A 22,179-nucleotide genomic window follows, 5' to 3' on the forward strand; every position below is an offset into this window, starting at 1 on the left:
ATAACTTTTTTTCGGATCACTTTGGTGCCAAGTCGGAGGAAAAGAGATCAATTTAGTGCCAATTTGGCCAGAAATCCGACGTGGCATTTTTTATTAATTTTTTACGCCGATGTGACTTGCTGGAGGCTGAGTCAGCGTGTACAGTCAGCATTTTTAATTTTAAATAAAATTTTCCAGCGTGTACAGTCAGCATTTTTAATTTTAAATATCTTTTTTCCTTTTTTTTTTCTTCTTTCCTTTTTCTTTTCTTTTTTTTTTCTTTTCTCCCCTAGCCGGCCGGCCACCGGCGAAGCCCGGGAAGGGCTGGGCGAGGCTTGCCCATGGCCGGCGAGGGGCTGCCTCGCCAGATCTGAGCGAGGCGACCCTCGCCGGCGATAGGCGAGGCCGCCCCTCGCCAGCCCAGGTGAGGGCTGCCCTCGCCGGCGTCGGGCGAGGGTCGCCCACGCCCGCCCAGGTGTGGGCGACCCTCGCCCGACGCCGGCGAGGGTCGCCCTCGCCTGGGTCGGCGAAGGGCGGCCTCGCCTGGGCCGGCGAGGGTTGGCCTCGCCCGTCGCCGGCGAGGGTCGCCTCGCCCAGATCTGGCAAGGCCACCCCTCGCCGGCCATGGGCAAGCCTCGCCCAGCCCTTCTCGGGCTTCGCCGGTGGCCGGCCGACGAGGGGAGAAAAGAAAAAAAAGAAAAGAAAAAAAAAAGGAAAAAAAATATTTAAAATTAAAAATGTTGACTGTACACGCTGGAAAATTTTATTTAAAATTAAAAATGCTGACTGTACACGCTGACTCAGCCTCCGGCGAGCCACGTCGGTGTAAAAAATTAATAAAAAATGCCACGTCGGATTTCCGGCCAAATTGGCACTAAAGTGATATCTTTTCCTCCGACTTGGCACCAAAGTGATCCAAAAAAAGTTATGGCACCAAAGTGATCGCCGTACACAAGTTATGGCACTTGTGGTGTACTTTTGCCTAAATAATTCTACATTAGGTACTTTTCCACATGAGGAAGGAGTTTCCATCAATATTCACACATATTCAGCCGGCTTCTTTATCAAGTGCATTGGAAGTCCTAAAACTTATCATAAAAGTACAATTGAGTCCTAAAACTTTCAAAAAGTGCAATCAAGTCTTAAATCTTGTCATTGAAATGTAATCGAGTCCCAAAACTTTTAAAAAGTGCAATCAAGTTCTAAAATTTGTCAAATTGATTAAATCAAGTCTTTCTGTAATAAGTTTTATGACTTGAGTTCACTTTTTGAAAGTTTTATGACTTAATTGCACTGTCATGATAAGTTTTAGCACTTGATTCCACTTTTTGAAAGTTGTAAGATTCAATTGCACTTTCGTAATAAGTTTTGAGACTTAATTTCGCTTTGTGATAATTTTTAGGATTTAATGCAATTTTCATGACAAGATTTTACGCTTCAAATCCAATTATTTCAAAAAGTTTTTGCAACTTTTTGATGTCCTGTGACTGGGAGAAAGTGTACAGCGTATCATCACATGCCTCTGCAAATGCTCCCAAGGGGATCAGGAAGAAAAATAAAAAGAAACCTTTTTTTCGGGTCAGAGAAGTAAACGTCTCGTTACAAATGTCATTTTCCGAAAAGATCTGCGCCATCACCTTCTACGGTCCTAGCTGCACTCGCTGTACCCGCAACCAATGAGATGCCTCCACCGCCCTCGGCTAAACGGAAGTCGCCCGGTTAACCAATGAGAGGCCTCCAAGCCAGGGACCTCGCCCCGAGGCGGATATCACCTCGAACTTCGAGAGACCTCGGGATTCGATTCAACTTTTTAGAGCGGACTCCATTACTATGATATTAAGCGAGTGAACGATAGCTAGTCACCTTCGACTTCACGTTGAAATCCTCGCTCGTTCTCCGGCGATGGCGGCTTTGCAGCTCTCGGTGACGACGACGACGCCGCCGCCGCCACCGCCTTCTGGCCGCGAGCGCCTTCCGCGGCGCCGCGACGACCTGCGCGGGTCGCTCGGCTCTGGCCGCGGCCTCGGGGGGAAGAAGCCGGCGCTCTTGTTCCGAGCTCGGAACGCGAGGCCGCTCCGGACGGGGAGGCCTCTGACGGTGACGAGCGTGTCCAGCGAGCCGAAGCCGCGGCTCGAGGATTCGCCACTCGACGAAGGTGTCTCGACTTTCGATGTTACACTGCTCATGTCTGTTTTTGGCTCGGATGATGCATCTTCGTTCTCTCGATCGGTCATTTGCATTCTGGTTCTTTTGTTTTTTTGGCTCTTCTGGTTTTCATTTTGCGATCGTCGTGATTAGGAGAGATTCCGGTTTTCAGTGCGTGCATATTCGCAGTGAGCACAGTGCTGGATGAGAATGCTGATTTGACTCGAAGCTAATCTTTCTCTCGCTTTTGTGAATTCAAACGGTTGATGTTGTGCTGGGAAAAAATGCGAAATTGGGTGCCGAAGTTAAGATTGGCTTTAATTTCTCAATTATCCGATACTTAATCATTATACTAGTCGAGTCACTTCTTGATAGAGTTTTCTGTGAGGATAAGATTGAGTACGACATGTTGCCTTCTCAACGACAGAAAGTGATCATGGGTCACGAACCGATGATTTGGATGAATTTAAGTGACCAGTAGTGATGCTCGCTAAGGAAATACCCGTTCAATCGGTTTCTGATCTGGTTTGTGTGCGACTTTTGAGGATGCTCAGAGGAAGGAATTGATAGTGAACTGAATGGCAGAGCTGTTCCTGTTGGTAGTCTGGATCATTTGATGTTCACGTGGTAACTTTTGATAGATGGGCAGAGGAGGTACATGTTTTGGCAACAGACCCATCCTATGGAGATACTTGCATGGATCCACATGGCCTGGGTGAATCACAATGGTTGGATGTTGTGGACCCGTGTGGAATCCAGATGATCAATGGCCGAGATTTCATGCTGTCCACCATAGACCAGGCTAGGCAAGAATTTGCCCACATCAAGCGAGCGGATGGTCTGGTCTGGTCTGGTCTGGTCTGGTCGGTCTCTCATGTTTTTCTGATTAAGTTAAAGTAAATTAACTTGAAAAAACCTACAATGTCTTACTTATGGCAGAGTGAAGCATCTCACTCGGGTAAGTCAGAAATAGGACTCACTCATGTCCTTAAAATCTGTTCTGCTCATTGCTTTTAAATAGTAGAGTGGCGGCCTAAAAAAAATCAAAATGGAAGGTTGATATCTCTGGTTGAGGCTGCATTATTCATTTATTCACTCATGAAGAGAAAGCAATGAGGTTGTTCCACTGAATTTGTGGGTTTCTAGAGGGAGGACTAGTTGGGTCCTTAGCCTTGACATTTTTTTACTTAGTGGCAAGATTAAAGCTCGAAGGGTGGCGCCGCTGGAGCGTGCACTCTTCTTCTCGCAAAAGGTTGAGTGTTCGAACCCCGGGTGCCGCAGGGTGACTTAACCGGTGTACGTGTGTGGTGGCTAGCACGTGTCGCCCCCAGGGTTTACCTCCCGGCTGTCGGCCATACGGGGGTTCCCTGGGTCATCAAAAAAAAAAAAAAAAGCTCAAAATACACATTGAATCTTTGTGGGGGCTCTGAGAATAACTGCAAAACGAGGGTGATATATCTACAGCTTAGCATATTAATATGTAGTTAACCTTCCATTTGCAGGCATTAACTCTATTTCTTGTTTTCATGGTGTAAAGAGCCAAGCAGTCCGAGTCCTCTCAAGCCAGATGCTGCATCCATTGCCTCAAGTATCAAATATCATGCGGAATTTACGGCTCCCTTTTCTCCTGATAAATTTGAATTTCTGAAGGCGTTCTTTGCAACTGCTCAAAGTGTCCGAGATGCTCTCATCATTAATTGGAATGCAACATATGATTACTGTGAAAAGTTGAACGTAAAGCAAGCATATTATCTGTCAATGGAATTTCTACAGGTTTGGCACCGAAATTGCTTCATGTAAAGAGTAGAGCTATGTTCCACTTATCCTCAAAAAATTATAGCTTCATTAGTGTGGTTTGTGTAGGGAAGAGCACTGTTAAATGCAATTGGTAACTTGGAGCTCACAGGTGCATATGCTGAGGCCTTAAGCAAACTTGGGCATGACCTGGAAAATGTTGCAGTCCAGGTATATTGCGCTTGTCGCTTATTTTGGATTAGATACTGTTGCTTCATTTTTGCATAGTGATATTTACTGCTACAATTGAGCTAGTTTGTACTGTACTAACACTATAACAATGACGGTGCAAATATCATGATGATGTTGGCTAAAGATCTATCGATCTTTAATCTAGGTAAAACCGTCGAGACTTCTTTCAGTCATTTATATCCTTTTTTATTTGGGCCAGAGGGTCATTTGTAACTCGGCAGTTTTCTGTTGCTAAATCCTGCTGTTCAACTTGAAAATGTATTCTGACCAAAACAAAAAACTTGAAAATGTATATATTGCCCTTCATCCATCAACTTTCTGATCATCATCTGCTGACCCCTACTCCCTAATGTTAGTTAAGACATGCCATTACCTGCTATCTCTAGGAAGTTGGAAGTTAATGACTCCATGTACTTAATCAACTCTTTCTAATTGACCTCATGTACATTTTAATGAAGTGATGATAACCTAACAAGGTGGATGGAGGGATATATCACTCATTTTTAAGTACATGGGGTCAATTTACGGACGATCCAGGAGGTGTACAGATTGACGTTTTGCCCTGAGGCTTCATTTCATTGCCTGAATATAAGCCTTCTTAATCGCTGCCTTTTGAAAGCCTGACCTGCTAATCTCTGGCTTATACCATGATCTCAATCCTTAGTTGTTTGCTTTATGTCACCTATGAATCAGTACATACTTTTTGGTTGTTATATAGACCATCAAAAGTCACTTATAATTGCAATTAATATTGGTAGGAAGCTGATGCTGCACTTGGAAATGGGGGTCTTGGGCGTCTTGCCTCCTGCTTTTTGGACTCCCTGGCAACTTTAAATTATCCAGCTTGGGGTTATGGACTTAGATACAGGTATGGCTTATTTAAGCAACAGATAACTAAAGATGGTCAAGAGGAAGTCGCGGAAAGCTGGCTTGAGGTATGCTGAAATGTCCCTTCTATTTAATTTCAAGTTCCGCAATAGGTTTAGAATTTCATTTTTCCTTTTCGCTAGAACCACCTTTGCTTAAGTACAACACTAAAATTTAACTATTGTGAATTCTATTTTTGGAGTTTAATTTGGGGTTTTCTTTAACAAATAACCTTTCTGCTTGCATTATTTTTTAATTTCAGCCACACCTGATTTCTTCATGATGTTATTATATCATTTGTTTTTGGTACTTCACTTGGATTCCATATTATCGTATTTATTCCCATGATTGTTTTATGCTGTTGTTTCTACTCATTATTCCATTTATATGATGGTAATCTGAACATGATTTATTTGGATTTTCTTTACATCATTGGTGATCTCATTGTGCTTACTCTCTGTAGATGGGAAATCCGTGGGAAGTCGTGAGAAATGATGTCTCCTATCCTGTAAAATTCTATGGCAAGGTTGTGTTGGGATCTGATGGTAAAAGATGCTGGATTGGGGGAGAAGATATACGTGCAGTTGCATTTGATGTCCCAATTCCTGGTTATAAGACTAAAACTACCATCAATCTGCGGCTTTGGTCCACTAAAGTTCCTTCTGAAGAATTCGATTTATCCGCTTTTAATGCTGGAGAGCACACTAAAGCAAATGAGGCACTGTCGAATGCTGAAAAGGTTGTTCTCCGGGGGTTTTTTCCATATAAATTTGTTGCTAGTGACCTCTCATCCAATTCTCAAATATAGATTCATTATTCTCTGAGATAAACAGAATGGCTGAATATGGCTGATGGATTACTGAACATGTAATTTGTTTGTCTACTTGGTCTGAAGATAGTCAATAGTTAGGATTATGGGAATCCTCATTATGGCTTTTTTTCCCTGGGTAAGATGCGCAAGGGAATATAGGAATCCAACCCAAGACCTCTTAGATTTTGGTGAGGTTAGCTAGGCTACAACTAGGCCAAGCCCTTGTGCTTGAGAGGATTGAGATTTTTCTTTGGCACTGCCTTCTTTTCTGTCCCTGTAGTTGTTGAGATACATTTCAAAGTGGTCCACTGTCATGGCCAAAATAATTTAGTCTCAGACATGACTCTGTTGGCTAACAATGTCCAGAACTGGTCTTCAGTGTTGCACTAACATTGTTAGATTCTCTATTAAGTTGCATAGATTAAGGATTCTTTTGGGTTGATGCTAATAATTTTTATTGATGTCAGATTTGCCATATACTCTATCCTGGTGATGAATCCATTGAGGGAAAGATCCTCCGCCTCAAGCAGCAGTATACTTTGTGTTCAGCATCTCTTCAAGATATTATTGCTCGTTTTGAAAAGCGATCTGGAACATATGTAAAATGGGAAGAGTTCCCTGAGAAGGTTGCAGTGCAGATGAATGATACTCACCCAACACTATGCATCCCAGAACTGATGAGGATTTTAATGGATGTTAAAGGTCTAAGCTGGAAAGAAGCTTGGAATATTACTAGGAGGTATATTTTCTGACACTATGTGAATCCAGAGAACAAATTTTATTTCCTCTAGCTTTAGAAGAGCATTAAAGCAGTGGAATATCTCACTTGTTTCTTCCTTTTCATTTCTATTTGGAGTTTGTTGAAGGTACTAAATAGGTGCAATGGCAAAATGAGATATGTGTAACAGACATCACTTTGTTGGAGAAAGTTTGTTTGTCACTGTAGTCATCGCTACTTTAATGTGGTTACCATTGATGAACTTTGAACAGTCTTCTGTTAGAAGCCACATTCTTAAAGACGAGATGTTGCCGGTCATCTCTGTATCCTTTGTGAATTGGATAATTTTAAGATATTTAAAGAATAAAAACTGCATATCTTTGTATTTGACATTATAGGCTATTTCCTTTGGATATAGAAGATAGCATAACAAAAGAATCGTGGTGATTAGGCTTTGAAAGTTCCTGTCTCATGACATCAATCCTTCATCAACCAATAATCTACGTGCATAGCATAGGGTTGAACTCTGGATTATGAAAAGATAGATCTTCCCTAATTAGCGAATAGCATGGGCAACCTTAAGAGTGGATAGAAGGCAGGTTATATGATTATGATTATGCTTATGCCGTTTTTTCTCTCCCTCAATACCAATACCTTCCTCCCACCACCACCCCCCCCCCCAAAAAAAAAAAAGATATAAAGAAAAAGAAGAAGAAAGCACTTTAAGACAAAGCACAGAGAAAGGAAAGAGATTGGCCGCTCTATGGGGATGTTTTGCGCAATTTTAGGGGGGCTTTCGCACTCTATGGAAATGGAAAAAGTATCAGAAATCCCATGCCATGTCATGCCTTGAACATGTAGCTTTCTCATAAGGCAAACCAAAATACTTGAAAGCGAAACGACATACTAATTTGGAAGTTCGCTCCCTGAGGTAATAAGTTTAATAGAATTAAACAGAGATGAATATGACTTTTTAGGCTAGAACATGGGGTTGATGGATTTCATAAGCCTTGTAATTAGTTTTTTTTTTTGGTAAGGAGCCTTGTAATTAGTTTAATGTATGCATCTTCCAACATTTCAATTGTGCAACTTGTGGTCTGTGAAACTCTGTCCTGTGAGAGCTTAATTTAATTTTTTTCTTTGGCCAACAGTCTAATTTGCTTAAAGCTGCTCCTCTCTTGTTCTTCTTAGATAATTTGATAGAAATTTACCAATATTAGTGATAAATGTGTACTTCTCTTTTGCTGATCCAAGGACTGTGGCGTACACAAACCATACCGTTTTGCCTGAAGCACTTGAAAAATGGAGTTTAGAACTTATGCAAGCGCTTCTTCCTCGGCATGTTGAGATTATAGAGATGATTGATGAAGAGGTATACTGATACCCTTTAGGAAAAATTAGTACCCATACAATGGACATTTCCCGATTTTATTTACCTGTTTTTGATGTCTTTCAAATTCTTCTTTGTCCTGCTAATATGTTACTTCGCAGCTGGTTGGAACAATAATTGCAGAATGTGGTACCAAAGATCCTGTTTTACTGGAGAAAAAATTGAAGGAAATGAGGATACTGGAAAATGTTGATTTGCCGCCTGCTTTTGCTGAGTTTATAAAACCAGAAGAGGATCCTGTTGCTTCTTTTGAAAAGGAACCAGAAACTTCCAAAGAACTTAACATTAATCGTGAAGATGAACCTGATAATGTACAAGCTCAGGAGAATAATGAAGAATTACCGGAGCCTGAACCTGAGCCTGAACCTGAGCCTGAACCTGAGCCTCCTAAGATGGTTCGGATGGCTAATCTCTGTGTGGTGTGCAGTCGTGCTGTAAATGGTGTTGCTGAGATTCACAGTGAAATCGTAAAGAAGGAAGTGTTTCATGAATTCTTTACGGTAAAACTTTTCTTTGGCTTGCCTTTCTGCTTTAATAGCCCTTAAACTCCAAATATGAATCCACTGAGTATTTTAATAGAAGTCTCAAGTTCATTGTACAGTATCCTCAATACAATGTCTACTTAATCTGTTCTCTTGATCTTTGGCAGTTATGGCCTGAAAAATTTCAAAACAAAACAAATGGGGTGACACCGAGAAGATGGATTCGTTTCTGCAATCCTACTTTAAGTAAAATTATGACGAAATGGATTGGCACAGAAGACTGGATCCTCTGCACAGATAAACTAGCTGAGTTGCGTAAGGTGATTCATCAGCCCCGATCTTCAAATTCTGAGATACCTTCAATTTTTTTCTTGTGGTCTCTTCTGACTGAATATACCCTATTGCCATCACTTTCCTGTGCAAATCACCTTTCTTTTTTGATGCATTGGGAGGAGGATGGATTGAAGTTGCAGTTTCTTTCCGAGTAATTGATGCTTTGCTTGGATGGAGAACTGCCGTTAAGTTTGAACTAATGTCATTGAGGAAGTAGCATTTGTGGTATCCTAGTGATGTATGGACTTGAGAGGTAAATTCTTACATGGTACCATTTTCCAGTTTGCAGATAATGAGGATCTTCAGACCCAATGGAGGGCAGCAAAGAGGAGCAACAAAATGAAGGTTGTGAGATTCCTTAAGGAGAAAACTGGATATGCTGTTAGCCCTGATGCGATGTTTGATATTCAGGTAATATTCTGGTCTCTGTCCTCATTTCTAATCCTGGTCAGTAATTCGTAGGCAGACATGTGCGTTCCATATGAGCCCTCTAATGTTGATACCCAAATTCATATCGTTTAGAATCTTTGCAGTCATCTGAAACCATCAATCAAACATTTGAAAGAGCATATTTTTTCTCACTCGCAATTGAAACCAATTTTTAAGTTCGGGAAATCAGTCAACATTTTGAAACAGGAGACCAACTTAAATGCTACTGTTTATGTGCATCCATGTACACTTTGCATAAGAACTAATTATCCATTTATAGATTGACAACTGAGCAAGCAGCTTCCCAAAAGCTTGTAATGCAACAACAATAAACTCTTACAACATGCCATCTTGAGCACTAATGAGCTGATTCTTCCTAAGTCATGATGTTTGGCAATCCACTTTAGCTATTACTCCTTCTCTGGGCATGCACACGAGAACCACTGTTGAGCTTGCTCAAGCAAAAATCCCTGTGCACATCTAAATTTTAGTTCAACAGTCACTGCACTGACTCCTGATGTCTACTGGTCATCTTGAATGGGCACCATGGACTTATAAGAGCAATCATTCAGCCTTAAACATGTGAGCACATTGCCGGCATGAGCTGTGGGGCCTGCCTATTGATCTATCACATAACCATAGCGGATTAGCATTACCTGTGCTAGCTTGCTGTTTGCTGGATGCAAAACCTTTTCAAACCCCAAAAAGTTGTGTCCCTTTGATGATTTATCTGTTCCTCCTGTTGGCACAATGTGGACGATCCAAGCCAGGGAACCCCACTCGTTCCGACGTGCCCTCCCAATATCCTCAGCTAAGTGAAACATAATGAAAGGAAATAGAACAAAATCAGCCAAAAGTTAGACAGAGAAGAAAAATCAGCAATTAGTAGTGACCGGAAGATCTGGCTTTAGCTGCAAAATACCATAGCTGGATAAGGAGTTTATTTGAGCTACTGGCAACATGCCTATCATCAGGAACCCAGCATATAGAAATTCTCATGACCGAACCATTCTTATTACTGAAAACAGTAATTTCTTCACTAGGCCAATAAAAAATATCCAGTATTTACACTGGAAGAGCAACAACTGATGTCATGTTGGTAATTCCAGCAAGTTCAAGTAATAATAGTCCGGCATACAAAAGGCCATTTGCAGTCTTTCTGAGCTATGTCAGTCAAACAATGCTGTAATGCGACACTTTTTCTTACAGCGATCCACACTTTTTCCTGAGCAAAGGGATTGCTGCACATCACAATGGTTATATAGAGGACTGCGAGTTTTGATAACCTTCAGATTCTATGAACAAAGGACATCATTCAGGGTGGCTGCTTTAATCAATGTGTTATGAGGGAGGGGGGAAACCGAGGATCATGTGGTGAAAGCAGCTTAAGAGCGAATATTAAATTTGAAAACATTTTCTCAAGTACTTCCATATGAACAGTTAAGAGTCATCTAAACTTTTCCTTTCATCATCAGTTCGTAGTTATTTTTTTGGTAAGAGGATAATTTAGGTATTGTTCATCTTGTTTCCAGGTACTATAAGTGATAGGGGTCTTTGGGGATTTGATATCACCCAATTCTTTGTTGGCTAATGTAGAACTCATACTACACCTGATTTGATGATTTAATGCGGTAGTTTGGTGAACCCCCAGATTCTAGTTCATGTCTACATAACTTTTCCCTTATTCTATATATATTGGAAACTTTGACTTCTATGTTGTCCCCTCACTGCTGATTCTAGAGCAATTGACAGCCATATTAAATCTGTAGAATAATTTGAATGGTAAAAAGGTCAAATGCTCTCCATCTCATAATCATATCTCCTCATTGGAGCATCCAAAGGCCTTCCTTTCACATGCCTTATCTTTCCTCGAATACCCGCACATTTAAAGAAGCATTTTTGTATCTGCCACGCTCATTTTGTACAATTGTTGGTGTTTAACCACCCAGCATTGTGTGCTATAAGGCATTTTGGCCTTATTGTCTTCCTATGGAATTTTATGTAAGTTTTAGTGGCATTTGAGGGTGTATAAACATAGAAGGGTCAATATAGACTAGAGATTTACTGTTCAAGATTACTAACGGTTCAAACTAAAACGAAAAAAAAAAAAAGAGAATTTTTGCAATGGAACATGGGTCTTCTGCCACTGCATCTTGCAATAGTGGAAAATTTTATTTGCAGTTGTGGTGCTTATGTTGCCACAAGTGTGGAAGATTTATTTGCTATGATGGTGCTTATGTTGCCACAATTGTGGAAGATTTATTTGCTATGATGGTGCTTATATTGCCACAAGTGTGTAACATATATATAAAGGATATAGCAGGATTTGCTTTGTGAAAAAAATGGGTTTGGACGGGCTTAGCACTTAGCAGGATCTGCTTTCATTAATATGCATGTATGTCAATTTTTTTCTTCTGGCCAGAGCATATATGTCACTTGAGGGCATAACTATTTCCAGTGGTATGGTGTAGTACAAATGAGTTTCATTTTATTGTTCTCTTTCTTAACTAAGCACTATCCCACATGTTCAGGTGAAGCGCATCCATGAGTACAAGAGGCAACTTTTGAACATATTTGGAATTGTCTATCGCTACAAGAAAATGAAAGCTATGAATCCTGCTGAGAGGATTGCTAAGTTCGTGCCGCGAGTTTGTATTTTTGGCGGAAAAGCATTTGCCACATACGTGCAAGCTAAAAGGATTGTAAAATTTATCACAGATGTTGCTGCAACAATTAATCATGATCCTGAAATTGGTGATTTGCTTAAGGTATGGCTGTCTCACCATTTGTAATAGATTCACTATTTCTGAACCGTTTGTACACTTGTTGAGTACTTTTGACTGTTTGCTCTTGGCATGTGTAAATAGGCACCTCTAAGTTTATTTTGCGAATCAAGGTGCAACATTCTCCTATGTGATTAATTTGGGCGTGTAGCGGCTCCTGCATGGCCCAAAGTTGATGCTGTTTGGCATGTGCTAACTACTATATTTTGGATAGGGCCGTTGTTCATGATCACCACATTCGGAGCGGATATAGTATGAGAATCTGTGTACAGCATATTTGAGCGATCTTAATAGTCAAGAATATTTTTATTTTGACCATCGGTCATCCTTTTTATTTTTCTTTGGATTATGCAGTTCGCCGTACTTGTTTTGATTGCAGGTGGTATTTGTTCCTGATTACAATGTCAGCGTTGCTGAATTGCTGATCCCTGCAAGTGAGCTCTCACAGCACATCAGGTACTTCACCTCCTGTTTGCCGAAGAAAAAAGTGAGAGAGAACTATTTCCTTTGGGTTTTGTCCATTGAGTTTTTTTAATCCTCCATCCTAATCCCTGTGATGGAATTATCGGGGTCACAAGTTCCATTGGCGGCATGTGTAACAAAGACTAGAAAATTCTGCCATTGTACAGTGGCACAGATGCATTAAACTGTGAAACAGGCAAATTGATGGCTATTATACCTGATGATATGCATCTATCGTCTATTTCGGATAAATCACAGTTTGAGTTGGACCTTGACTGGAGTTCCACTCTGAACACTTGGTATCTTCAGTGGGTTGACTGAATATTGATCTTAAGAAACACATTTGATCCTGTTGCCAAGTTGAAATGGGATTGATTAGCCTCTAGGGATCAGAGTGCAACCTTTGCACGAGCATAAAGCCTCCTACATGCCCATTAAATTATCTCGTTCTTTCCTTCCATACAATTAGATCCTACTATTGCTGAGTTAATAATACATTTGTTGGATCAGTTTCTAATTTTTGCTGCGCCTGGAATTCACCCTCTTCCATATAAATATACTTATAATCCATGATTGTCTCTTCTTCAGTACTGCTGGGATGGAGGCCAGTGGAACCAGCAATATGAAGTTTGCAATGAATGGTTGTGTCCTGATTGGAACCTTGGACGGCGCCAATGTTGAAATAAGACAAGAGGTTGGAGAAGATAACTTCTTTCTCTTCGGTGCTCGAGCTCACGAAATAGCAGGGCTTAGGAAGGAAAGAGCAGAGGGAAAGGTATGTCTACCTATCAACTACCTAAAAACCATGAAAGCTGGTAGAAGATATATGCAATATAACCTCGTGACCCATTTGACTTCAGCCTTTGGGGCAAATAGTTGTGTACTTTGACATTAGAGCTCATGTCAAGAATTCAAATTTTAACGCACTAACTGTTTTTGCTATTTTCTTAGAATCCCTATCATTTTATTCTCGTGTTTGGTTATCTGTTTCATAAAGTTACGTTCATCATTTTGTTCATATGTAAGACTTGACTTATACTTGAGAGGTAGTGCTAAAGGATATGCTTGATGAAGGCCTGATTTCTTATAGCTTAAGTAGACAAACGATTGGGCGGGAGGAAAAAATTGAAGCTGGTGTTTCGGTTGAGTTAAATAGCCGGGTGTGCATGTACTGTCTCTGAGATTTACTAACTATATCCTCTCCATCTAGTTCGTTCCTGACCCACGATTTGAAGAAGTCAAAGCGTTCATCAGAAGTGGCATTTTTGGGCCCTACAATTATGATGAGATGATAGGATCTTTGGAAGGGAATGAGGGTTTTGGTCGAGCAGATTATTTTCTCGTGGGCAAAGACTTTCCTAGTTACATCGAATGTCAAGAAGAAGTTGATGTGGCATATCAAGACCAAAAGGTGATCACTGTACAAAACCATGTCGATGCACCTGTCTTTGGAGTGTATTATGCAAATGTTCTCTACGCTTAGTTACACACTCGACTTGTTCGCATGTCTTGCAGAGATGGACAAGGATGTCAATTCTGAATACAGCAGGATCATACAAGTTCAGCAGCGATAGAACGATCCACGAGTACGCCAGGGACATATGGAACATTACACCTGTTGAACTACCGTGAAGGGTTTACTCATCATCCACGAGAACTTGCCTTGCTATCGTCTTAGCTTCTGGCCATTGAGGTCGAGCATCAGCGTGAACATGGGTGAGTTAGGCAGACCAATTTCTGTGTAACAGTTTGTATCTACAGTATCACCACCCGAATCCACTGATCAATAAGAGTGAATGCTCTAAAGTTAGAGGGCTTGTGTCATAGTGTAATGTTCGGCAAATAAAAGAAATATAACAATAAACGAGGTGAGAGTTCTCACGTCCAGTTCTCTAGTTCTCCAATATCATTTCTCAACATCATATCATCCCTTGCTTTCCATCAAAGGCCTGGAAAGCTTATGACTTGACCTTCACAAATATGACTTTGTGTAGAGAAAAATCACTGAGTTTGCGCATGTCACCAAGATCGGATCGTCCATATCAAAAGACGTGATTTCTCATGATTCAAATGCTAGAATGAGGCAAATTGGGTATGGTTGAAAAGTTCTCAACAAATATTGTTCAATCATGCTATCTAATCGAGTTTTCAGCAAAGTTTTAACCAAGGACATAGTCAGTCAAACTTGAAAAGTTTTTAAGTCAAAACTAAGGTGCTTATAGAAATCTCGATGCTATTGATCGCACCTTTTTGAGGATTTTTCTTTTGCGCAGACACTAAAAATCCACATTTGAAATTTTTTTTTCCAAACATGAAAAATGTAAGAGGTGAATTCCCATATCTTGAGGAATCCAATTCGCTAGTGTCTCGTCTGTCAACATGACCAAATGGGCTTTACATTAGCCCATTATTACTGATGATATCGGCCCATTTTACTCGTCAATGGGCCGTTTCTCCAATTAATTGACGTCATGCCCATGATCCTAATCTATAAGATTACACAGAGTATTATAGATGATAAAGATCTATTACATGAACCATTTTATCAAAGTGACAAGTGCGTTAGTATCAAATTTCTGTTCATATGCCAAAGCAAAAGCTCATGGATATGGGCAATAAATGGAACAAGTCAAAAATACATTTATTTTGGTTAATTAAGTAAACTAATACAATATATTTTCAATTGGAAAATACTAAAAGTTCGACTTAAAGAAAAAAAAAACAAAGGAGATTAATGTTCAGATTATATTAGGCAACTATAACAATCAAAACGTATTGGACAGACGAATCATTCCAACATGAAAAGCATAATGTGTACTGTAGTCCTTAAAAACTCCTATCAAAGTAATCCCAATATTAAAAAATATTATGAGAATTTCAGCTACAACATTTAAATGAGTTTAAAATCAATCAAGACATTAATGTTCACTAAATTGACGGCACACTCAACGAGTAATAGTTTCTATTGAGCATCTAAAACGTAATTGTCTTTTAGGAAGTTATGCATTATCTATGCGATAATTTTTTTTTCTTTTTTATTAGATTAATTTCTATCGAAAATACTCCAAGATAATTTATCGCTAATATTATTATCTATGTACGTTTCTTGAGTTCCGAAGCTATTATTTTCTTCCATGTAATCAATTTAATCTGTTTTCCAAATCATGTCATAGATTCTTTTTGTAATATTTTTCTTAATCGTGTTGTGAATTCTCAACATGCATTGCACAGGTTACAAACCCGGTACGTAGGAATGTAACCGGTACGTAGGAATGTAAGTTTTTTTTGGTCAACATACCGGAAATTTCATTAACTCAAAGCAAGTTTGTGAACATCTAAGTGGAGAGGTTTTTTTTCTGCTAGGCTTTAGCCACCAAATCCGCTAGCATGTTTGCTTCTCTTGGGCAAAAGGTTAGGTGCACTCCACTAAGATGGGCCAATTTTTCCTTGCAAACTACGGCACAAGCCGTAATATCGCATGGGCTTTGCTCCTCATTCAGCAGAATGTAAGTTGATAAAGCATTTTATCTAGCAATTGAAGATCACATAAAAAAAGTTTGACCATGGGGGGGCAAAGGGGGAACAATAATGAGGAGAGAAGAGGCAGAAGCCAGTTTTACTGCATCACCAACTGTTATGCAGATAGCTATATAGCTTGACAAGTTATCAAAGTTCAATCGGTGTTCCTTATTATTGCAATATTTAGGGGTAATATTGTGATTGAGAACCGTATTACTTGGTTAGGAGTCTGATATCACGTCAGTATGTCGTGTGATAAAACAAGAATACGAAAAGATTTAAAAAACTTCTTCGATTACATGTCCACATTCTATAAAAAAACTGGGAGGGGTGGGTTGTGTCCTCTCTTTACCAGGTGCCAAAAGCAGAAGAATCAGATGAGATGGTCAGGAGGTTCTGCTCTTGACCACATTTTCGAAAATGAGTAAAAGAACAGAAAAGAAAAACCACACAAAGGATGATGGATCAGCTCTGCAACCTTTGAAAATCAAGCAATGGAGAGAAGAAGCTAAGAAAAATACAAGTTCAGATTATTGCATCCAATAACAATGGCAAAAGCATTGGCATGAGAATGCCAAAGGAATGTATTCATCTACATCAACAGAGAAATTAGAATAGAAGATATGGATGGACTAAAAGCTTCAACAGAAAAAGAAAACGGGGCTAAAAAAACCCAAATCTAGAAAGCTTATTGCCAGGAACAAAATAAATGGACTAAGCTAAGCTGCACATTGAGTTCACCATCATCTCATTTGTGCTTTTGCCTCTGTCACAGCGATTCATCACTCGAACACAACACTAACGATCTTTGTTTTTTCTTTTTCCAAACAGTACTGAGAGGCTAAAGATCAACCATGTTCGTTATGTCTGTGAGCTTCTGCTGTGTGGCTGCGCTTGTTGGCATTTCTGCATTGGCTTCAGGGTTCTTCGCGTAATGAGCCCTCTTGTGACCGCCCAAAGCTTGGCCTGATGAGAAATCCTTGTGGCATATCGAACATACATGCCTGATTGCCTTCTCCGAGTAGTCCTTGATGTTGTTGAGTTCCGCGCAGCCACGATTCCGTTCAATCCCTTGACAAGCATCGACTGGAGCGTCCCGTTTGTAGCTCTCAGCGTCCCTGCTTTTATACTTATTTTTCTCACCCAATTCACTGAAAACTTGGGATTTCTCAGCACAGACCTTATCTCTGTATGAATTTAGCCCTGGTTCAATCCATAGTTCTGCTGTTTCCCTTGGATCAGAACCCACAATTCCCATCATGTCACAATCCATCACTGCCGCCTCATACATCGGCTCTTCGCCTGATCTGGCTGCTTTAGGCTTCTTGTGCACAGCTTCCCTATCCCCACAAAGCATTCCGGCGGGAACTGCCAATTCGACCCCTTTCCTCTTCATTCTAGTATAGCCTCTTGAATGGCTTTCATTGTATTCGGATGTTTCGGTTATCCTCAGTTTTTCCACGTCAAAGAAATCTGGGACTGATCTCTTCTGGAAAGGTTCGACGCCCAAACCCGAAGAATTGAAGCCCGCCTCACCTTTGGACAGTATCATCAACAGAACTGCTGCATCGTATACCGGGTCTTGCTCGTCCTCGCTACTGAACGAAAACCCATTCGGCGCGGAAGACAGAACTCCCTCAGTTCTTTCATCGACACCGTAACTGATTCGCGGTGTCCTCTTCCTCCTGGTTACGTGCATTGCCTCGTCGTCGAGTAAAACGCTGAGCAGTAAATCACCTTTGGTCTTGCTCCAGCCCACATAGCGATCTTCACTCGAGAGACTCAAACTCAATCTCTTCCCGTCGTGAATTCGCTTCGCACGATCCCAGCAAGATTTCATCGACCCGGACCCTTTTCCCCGGTACCGGTCGCCGCTCCCGTCGTCCTTCCCCGAGTGAATCTTCATATGGCCACACAGAGCATTCATCGACCCGAACTGCTTGTTGCAGACGGGGCACGGATTTTCTTGGGAATTTTCCATCAGCCCCAAGAACTTCCACGATTTCTTGGGGTTCACTCGGAGACGATACCCAGGACGTCCCGCTTCCTCCAAGCCGCCGTCATCGATCGCCAATGGCGGCTCTCCCTCCGCTATATTCTTGGCCACGGGACGACTCATGTGACCTCCCAACACTCGCTCGTTAGGGAAGATCTTGTCGCAGAGCTCGCCCTGATACCCTCTCTCGGGATTCTCTCCGATCATCATCAAACCACGAAAAGAGCAGGAAAAACAGAGCGGAATTCGAAGGGAGAGAGAACGCGAACAGCTTGTCGAAAACCCAGAAAGGTGGAGACTCTCTCTCGCCAAGAGAGCGAGTGAGCGACCTAGAGAGAGAGAGAGAGAGAGAGAGAGAGAGAGAGAGAGAGAGAGAGAGAGAGAGAGAGAGAGAGAGAAGGGTACAGAGGAAAGCAGAGGAATCAGAGAGCAACACGAAGAAGAAGAAGCAGGGGATTTTGAATTACTCTCTTCTCTGGGGAGAAAGGGTTCTTGAAATATGCAAATACGAGCGTGTGCGCTTGTGCGCGAGTGGGTTTCTAGGATTAGTTGGTCGTTGCCCGCTTCTCTCAAACGGGTATTGCCATGTTTGGCAGCTGGAATAGTCCTATCCCCTGGAATTTGGAAGCTAAGGAAAAAAAAATAGCTCTTGATATTCCAACATATCATTTTCTTTTCTTTTTTTAATCCCTTTGTTCACACTAATACTTGGGATTTTGTGAGAAAAATTTATGTAAATAATTTAAAGGATCACAAAATCTTATCGGGATTTTAGCCTTCGGCAAAAGCAGAGTACCGAAAAAAATGCTCCCTAGTGCCATCAATTAAGCGATGAGGAACTTGGTGCGATCGGGGACAAAGCGCGTGTCCAAACACATTGTCTTGGATAGGAGGAAACGGAGTTTCGAGAAGGTTTTTATGAATGTGTGCCTCGCTTAACGAGGAAACGATTTCATTTCCCATGCATGCTGGTTGGGGATAGAAAGCGCATGGAAAACGACAAATTTTCTTTATTCGGGTCTTTAACGGGGAAATCCTTTCGAGAATATAGTAAGTAATCAGTAGAATTTTCTATTTCGAGACTCCTTTCTCTATAGGGTAATGAGTATGAGTATGCACATAATCACCTAGCCGTAAATGGTGGATACGAGGTGCTGGGTGTAGCGGCAATGTAATAATACGGCGAGTCCGGTCAAATCTTTCATTCCTATCATGCGTTTGGACACCAAATCCGGTAGATGTTTACCAAGTATGATAATTTGAGAACATGATAGAGCAACTAAGAAGGATAAGGATAAACAAATTAGACAACTCATTTACCAAGTACCAAAAAATCAACAAACAACAAAATTAGGATGTACTATATATACAAGTCATTCAATTACGGATTAACTTTTTTACATTCGAGCATTTGCTTTGTTCCGCAGTTTTTTGAGATTTGCCATGCTTATAAGTCTTCTATGTACCTCTCGAGTATTATTCTGAGAAATGAATTGAATCTTTTTTTCGACAAAAAAAATAATTACGGATCAACTTTCAATTAGGTGACCTGGCATGCACAAAGCACCCTGACAGCAGGACAATTTGTTGCATGAATTCAAGTCCACATTAATCGTGTCTATCTAGCTGTTAATCATATGGACCCTATATATGAATCCTACATGATTGACGGCTGTGATAGTTTTGAGTCCATCGACTTGGGTTCAAGTAAGAGCATATCCAAGGATAGAGGAATCTTAAGAAGTTCATGGCAATCATTCGGAAAAAAAGAGGAAGGAAGGATTTAATCTCCACATGGATTTATTTAACATTTGAATTCATTGAAATTGATCGTAAATTTCACGCGAGTATATTTCATAGTAAATTGTTAAATTTTTCCAATCATGTTATGATATTTTTAAAATAATATCACAAGGGTCCCTCGATGGAGGACAAGGCAACAAGTTAAAATCCACGTCATTATTTACTTTTTCGACGAATGGTTCATACGCTATGACCACATAGAATATATTTTCACAGTTCAGTGAAATCGAAACTTAAGACCCCTCTCTTGGGGGGCGGATTTCTTGTATTTCCTTCTAATTTCTACTCTTGACTTTTCCTTCAAAATTCGAAAAGTTACAGATATCATTTCCAATTTCAAAAAAATATCATACGTAAAAAAACTTTGAAAAGTCTCGAGGACTTTGCATCAAATAAAAAATTAAAGTGTGAGGTCCGTAAAAAGTTACGAGAAATCAAATAATATATAATAAGAGTCAGCCAGTCGCCGCAAACAGGAAATCCTAAATAACCCTAGCATCAAGGTCGAGTGTGCCGGCGAGATTAGATGGGAAGATCAAGAAGAGAACTCTGCTTCCCCCAATCAATCTCATGGTGAGATTGTTCATCAGTCCGAAGTTATCTGCCCTGCATTTGCTGTTGTTCTGTTCATATGCAAGTTCACTGAAAAAGTTTCAGTGCAAACTTAACATAAGAACTGGTATCAGAAGTCGATCCCCTGCTTCCACGACAGTCATCATCCTGAACAGAGTTTAACCCGACAACAACAGATTCGCCACTCACAGAATGTAGGCACAAATCGAAAACAAGGTATAGCTTAATTGTTCTGGAACACCAAGAGAGTTCATAACTCAGAGTTGCTAACCGATCATAATCACATTGACCCAACAAGAATGTAACCAAAATATACCCGAAAAGCAGTATCAGAGAGATGGTAATATTATTGAATGCAATGTAGAATGAAAGAGTGAATCCGCTGACTTCACTCGAAACCATCGAAAGAACGAACATGGATGGTATCGAACGCTGATATCAGGCACATCTCCATTCTCCGATATCACGCAGCTTATCGAGCATACCTGCCTGTTCACCTTCTCCGAGCCGTCGATGCTCTTTAGTCCGGTGCAGCCGCGACTCTCTTCCATCTTGTGAGAAGCATTGACCGGAGCCTCCTGTTTGTAGCTCTCAGCGTCCCTGCTTTTGTACTTGAAAACTTGCGAGTCCTCAGCGCGGACCTTGTCTCTGAATGAATTAAGCCCCAGCTCAAGCCATAGTTCTGCTCTTTCTCTTGAATCGGAACCCGCAGTTCCCATCGGCTCATGATCCATCATTGCCGCCTCATACATCGGCTCTTTGCCTGATCTGGCTTCTTTAGGCTTCTTGTGAATGCTGGCGGGAACCTCCAATTCAACCCCTTTCCGCTCCTTTCTCGTATAGCCTCTTGGATGGCTTTCATTGCACTCGGATGCTTCAGTCACCCTTCCTTTCCCCACGTCAATGAAATCCAGGGCCGAGCTGTTCGTGAAAGGTTTGACGCCCAAACCCGAAGAATTGAAGTCTGTCTCACATCGGGAGATCATTATCGAAGAAGCTGGTGCTACGGTTCCCAGGTCATGCTCGGCCTCGCTACTGGACAAAGAACCATTTGGTGCGGAAAGCAGAACTCCCTCACTTCTTCCATTGACGTCAAACGCGATTCGCGGGGTTCTCTTCCTCCTGGGCACGTGCATTGCCTCGTCGTCGGCTAAAACGAGCAGAAGGAGATCACTCTTGGTCTTGCTCGAGCCTGCAAAGCGATCTTCATTCAAGAGACTCTCCCCGTTGTGAATCGGCCTCGTGCGATCCCAGCAAGATTTCATTGACCTGGACCCTTTGCTGCGGTCCTTGCACCGGTCCCCGCTCTGGCCGTGCTTCCTCGAGTGAATCTTCATGTGGCAAAACAGGGCCCTCATCGACCTGTACCGCTTGTCGCAGTCCGGCCACAGATTTTCTGGGGCATTTTCCTCCAGCTCCGACAATTTCCACGATTTCTTGGGGTTCACTCGGAGACTATACCCGAGATGTCGCTCTTCCTTCGAGCTGTCACCGATCACCAATGGCTGCACTCTCTCCGGTACACTGTAGGGCAGGTGACACCTCATGTGACCTCCCAACATTGGTCCGCTAGAAAAGATCCTCCTGCAGAGCTTGCACTGATATACTCTCCCCAGATTCATCATCATATCGCGAAAACAGCAAAAGAAAAGAACAGAGCGAAATCGAAGAGAGAGGATACAAACAGTTCATCGAAACTCAGAAAGGCCGAGACTTTCTCTCTCCCCGGAGAGCGAGCGAGCGCGAGCGAGAGAGAGAGAAGGCTATAGAGGAATCAGAAAGCTCACCAAGAAGAAGCAGGGGTTTTGAAATGTGCAAATACGAGTGAGCGTGAGTGGGTTTTTTACATGATGATCGATTTGTCGGTTGTCATATTCCTCTGTTGTCGCTCGCTCTCTCAAAC

The 22,179-nt window shown here is 41.4% G+C and overlaps 3 protein-coding genes across 3 annotated transcripts; 1 reads left to right on the top strand and 2 right to left on the bottom strand.

Moving 5' to 3' along the window:
• Positions 1–1,772: 1,772 nt before the first annotated feature.
• On the top strand, positions 1,773–14,129 carry LOC115674031 (alpha-1,4 glucan phosphorylase L isozyme, chloroplastic/amyloplastic). Its single transcript, XM_056319969.1, has 15 exons — positions 1,773–2,134; positions 3,662–3,897; positions 3,988–4,089; positions 4,869–5,045; positions 5,441–5,716; positions 6,256–6,527; positions 7,761–7,878; positions 7,998–8,396; positions 8,546–8,698; positions 8,994–9,122; positions 11,672–11,908; positions 12,303–12,379; positions 12,974–13,160; positions 13,596–13,796; positions 13,901–14,129. The coding sequence occupies exons 1-15, from the start codon at positions 1,882–1,884 to the stop codon at positions 14,015–14,017; spliced, it is 2,934 nt and encodes a 977-aa protein (XP_056175944.1). The 5' UTR covers positions 1,773–1,881; the 3' UTR covers positions 14,018–14,129.
• A 2,326-nt stretch (positions 14,130–16,455) lies between these two features.
• Positions 16,456–18,428, bottom strand: LOC115673973 (uncharacterized). The gene has a single exon (XM_030596233.2). The coding sequence runs from the start codon at positions 18,108–18,110 to the stop codon at positions 16,746–16,748; it is 1,365 nt and encodes a 454-aa protein (XP_030452093.2). The 5' UTR covers positions 18,111–18,428; the 3' UTR covers positions 16,456–16,745.
• Positions 18,429–20,185: 1,757 nt separating this feature from the next.
• On the bottom strand, positions 20,186–21,904 carry LOC115673974 (uncharacterized). The gene is made up of 2 exons (XM_030596234.1): positions 20,762–21,904; positions 20,186–20,326 (listed from the first exon to the last, which is right to left on the bottom strand). The coding sequence occupies exons 1-2, from the start codon at positions 21,902–21,904 to the stop codon at positions 20,186–20,188; spliced, it is 1,284 nt and encodes a 427-aa protein (XP_030452094.1).
• Positions 21,905–22,179: the final 275 nt, after the last annotated feature.

This window comes from Syzygium oleosum, unplaced genomic scaffold (genome assembly GCF_021117445.2).
Source record: "Syzygium oleosum isolate NSW1041296 unplaced genomic scaffold, Sole_v2.1 Sole_v2.19, whole genome shotgun sequence".
NCBI classification, from domain to species: Eukaryota; Viridiplantae; Streptophyta; class Magnoliopsida; order Myrtales; family Myrtaceae; genus Syzygium; species Syzygium oleosum.

Bases quoted from the DNA above. Each gene is read 5' to 3' on its own strand.
- LOC115674031 (XM_056319969.1), top strand. From the start codon at position 1,882: ATGGCGGCTTTGCAGCTCTCGGTGACGACGACGACGCCGCCGCCGCCA. The intron at 5,046-5,440 runs GTATGCTGAAAT...TACTCTCTGTAG, and splicing joins TCGCGGAAAGCTGGCTTGAG to ATGGGAAATCCGTGGGAAGT. The intron at 13,161-13,595 runs GTATGTCTACCT...CTCTCCATCTAG, and splicing joins AGGAAAGAGCAGAGGGAAAG to TTCGTTCCTGACCCACGATT.
- LOC115673973 (XM_030596233.2), bottom strand. From the start codon at position 18,110: ATGATGATCGGAGAGAATCCCGAGAGAGGGTATCAGGGCGAGCTCTGC.
- LOC115673974 (XM_030596234.1), bottom strand. From the start codon at position 21,904: ATGATGATGAATCTGGGGAGAGTATATCAGTGCAAGCTCTGCAGGAGG. The intron at 20,327-20,761 runs GTATGCTCGATA...GCATATGAACAG, and splicing joins CGGAGAAGGTGAACAGGCAG to AACAACAGCAAATGCAGGGC.